At 35.7% G+C, this 1148-nt stretch overlaps 1 protein-coding gene across 1 annotated transcript; it reads right to left on the bottom strand.

Moving 5' to 3' along the window:
- Positions 1-32: 32 nt before the first annotated feature.
- On the bottom strand, positions 33-1148 carry LOC118749540 (the record flags this gene model as incomplete). The annotated part of the gene is given in 4 exon segments (XM_036484343.1): positions 33-301; positions 372-668; positions 732-872; positions 930-1148. Coding segments are annotated over 3 exon segments (609 nt in total), but the record flags the coding sequence as incomplete, so codon positions are not given.

The raw sequence follows: 1148 nt of genomic DNA, 5'->3' as shown, positions 1-1148 counted from the left end.
AAAAAAAACCAATTTCATTTTACATACTTACACATAAATATCCTTATCATTCATATGTTTAAAAAGAAAATGAATTCAATTAAAAATTTGTACTTTTAATTACACATAAGAAATTGATTTAATTCAAAAGGCACATGAAGAAAATTCATCAAGATTTCTTAAAGTTAAAACTTGGGAAAAAATTAAAAAAATTGATTAAATTAAAATGGCACACGAAGAAAATTCACTAAAATGTCTTAAATCTATTTATTGTTGTTTTGAGATCATTGCCAGTAATTCGAGTTTGGCGCATTACTGTGGGCTGTGAAAAGAAGTGTAAATTTTTTTTAATTATCTTATTGTTATCGCTTTCTATAGCTTCCTGCATTTACCTTGCAAACTCCTTCTGGTAGTTTAGTACAACCTCATTAATTGCAATCTTAAAACAACTGAATGTTTTCGGCTGCGAATTCACGGCCATTTGATGCCACGAAATTGCCCATATCATCCCAAGGATCGCTTTTTGCAGCAGAATTCATCGTTTGCAAAGCGCTCTCAACAACCTTTGCATACTCGGAATCTTCTTGTCGTTGGCGCTTTGTCGAGGCTTTTGCTGACTTAGGTTGCACGATTTCTTCTTCGAGAAATTCAGGGTCATAAAGGGATTGCTCTTGCGAAGGTTCATTTATCTTTAAAGTAAAGAAGTTAATAAAATATAATTAAGATTATGTTTACTTCGTAACTAAACTTACATCTATTAAATTTGATGTTGTGGATGCCTCAACACGCAAAGTGGGCTCCAGAAATTTTAAAGCATTGTAAAACGGGTTTGAAGAAACCGTCTTTGTAGCACCCTGTCCGCTCTTACTCGCTCCTATCCTGTTAAACGATGCCTAGATTTGCATAAAATTTAATTAAAACTAATGTCATAAAAACCATAGAAAACGTACGCGGAAACCACAACGCAGGCTATTCCACTTTGTTGTAACTTCTGCTCGTGGTAACTCCAATACGTCGGCCACCTCTTGCCACAGAGCTTCTCTAAGGTTTCGGTCCCTGTACTCTTTGACCAAATAGTTCCAGGTGCCTTCCCTGATCTCGACTGCCTCAATAAGCTTCATGGTTTCTTGGTTCGTCCACTGATGCTGCAACTTCCGCACTCTTTTTTT

The sequence above is a fragment of the Rhagoletis pomonella genome, unplaced genomic scaffold, assembly GCF_013731165.1.
Source record: "Rhagoletis pomonella isolate Grant_MI unplaced genomic scaffold, Rhpom_1.0 Rhpom_scaffold_00019, whole genome shotgun sequence".
NCBI classification, from domain to species: Eukaryota; Metazoa; Arthropoda; class Insecta; order Diptera; family Tephritidae; genus Rhagoletis; species Rhagoletis pomonella.
The sequence above is the reverse complement of the archived record's forward strand: the minus strand, read 5'-3'. Positions and strand labels throughout refer to the sequence as shown.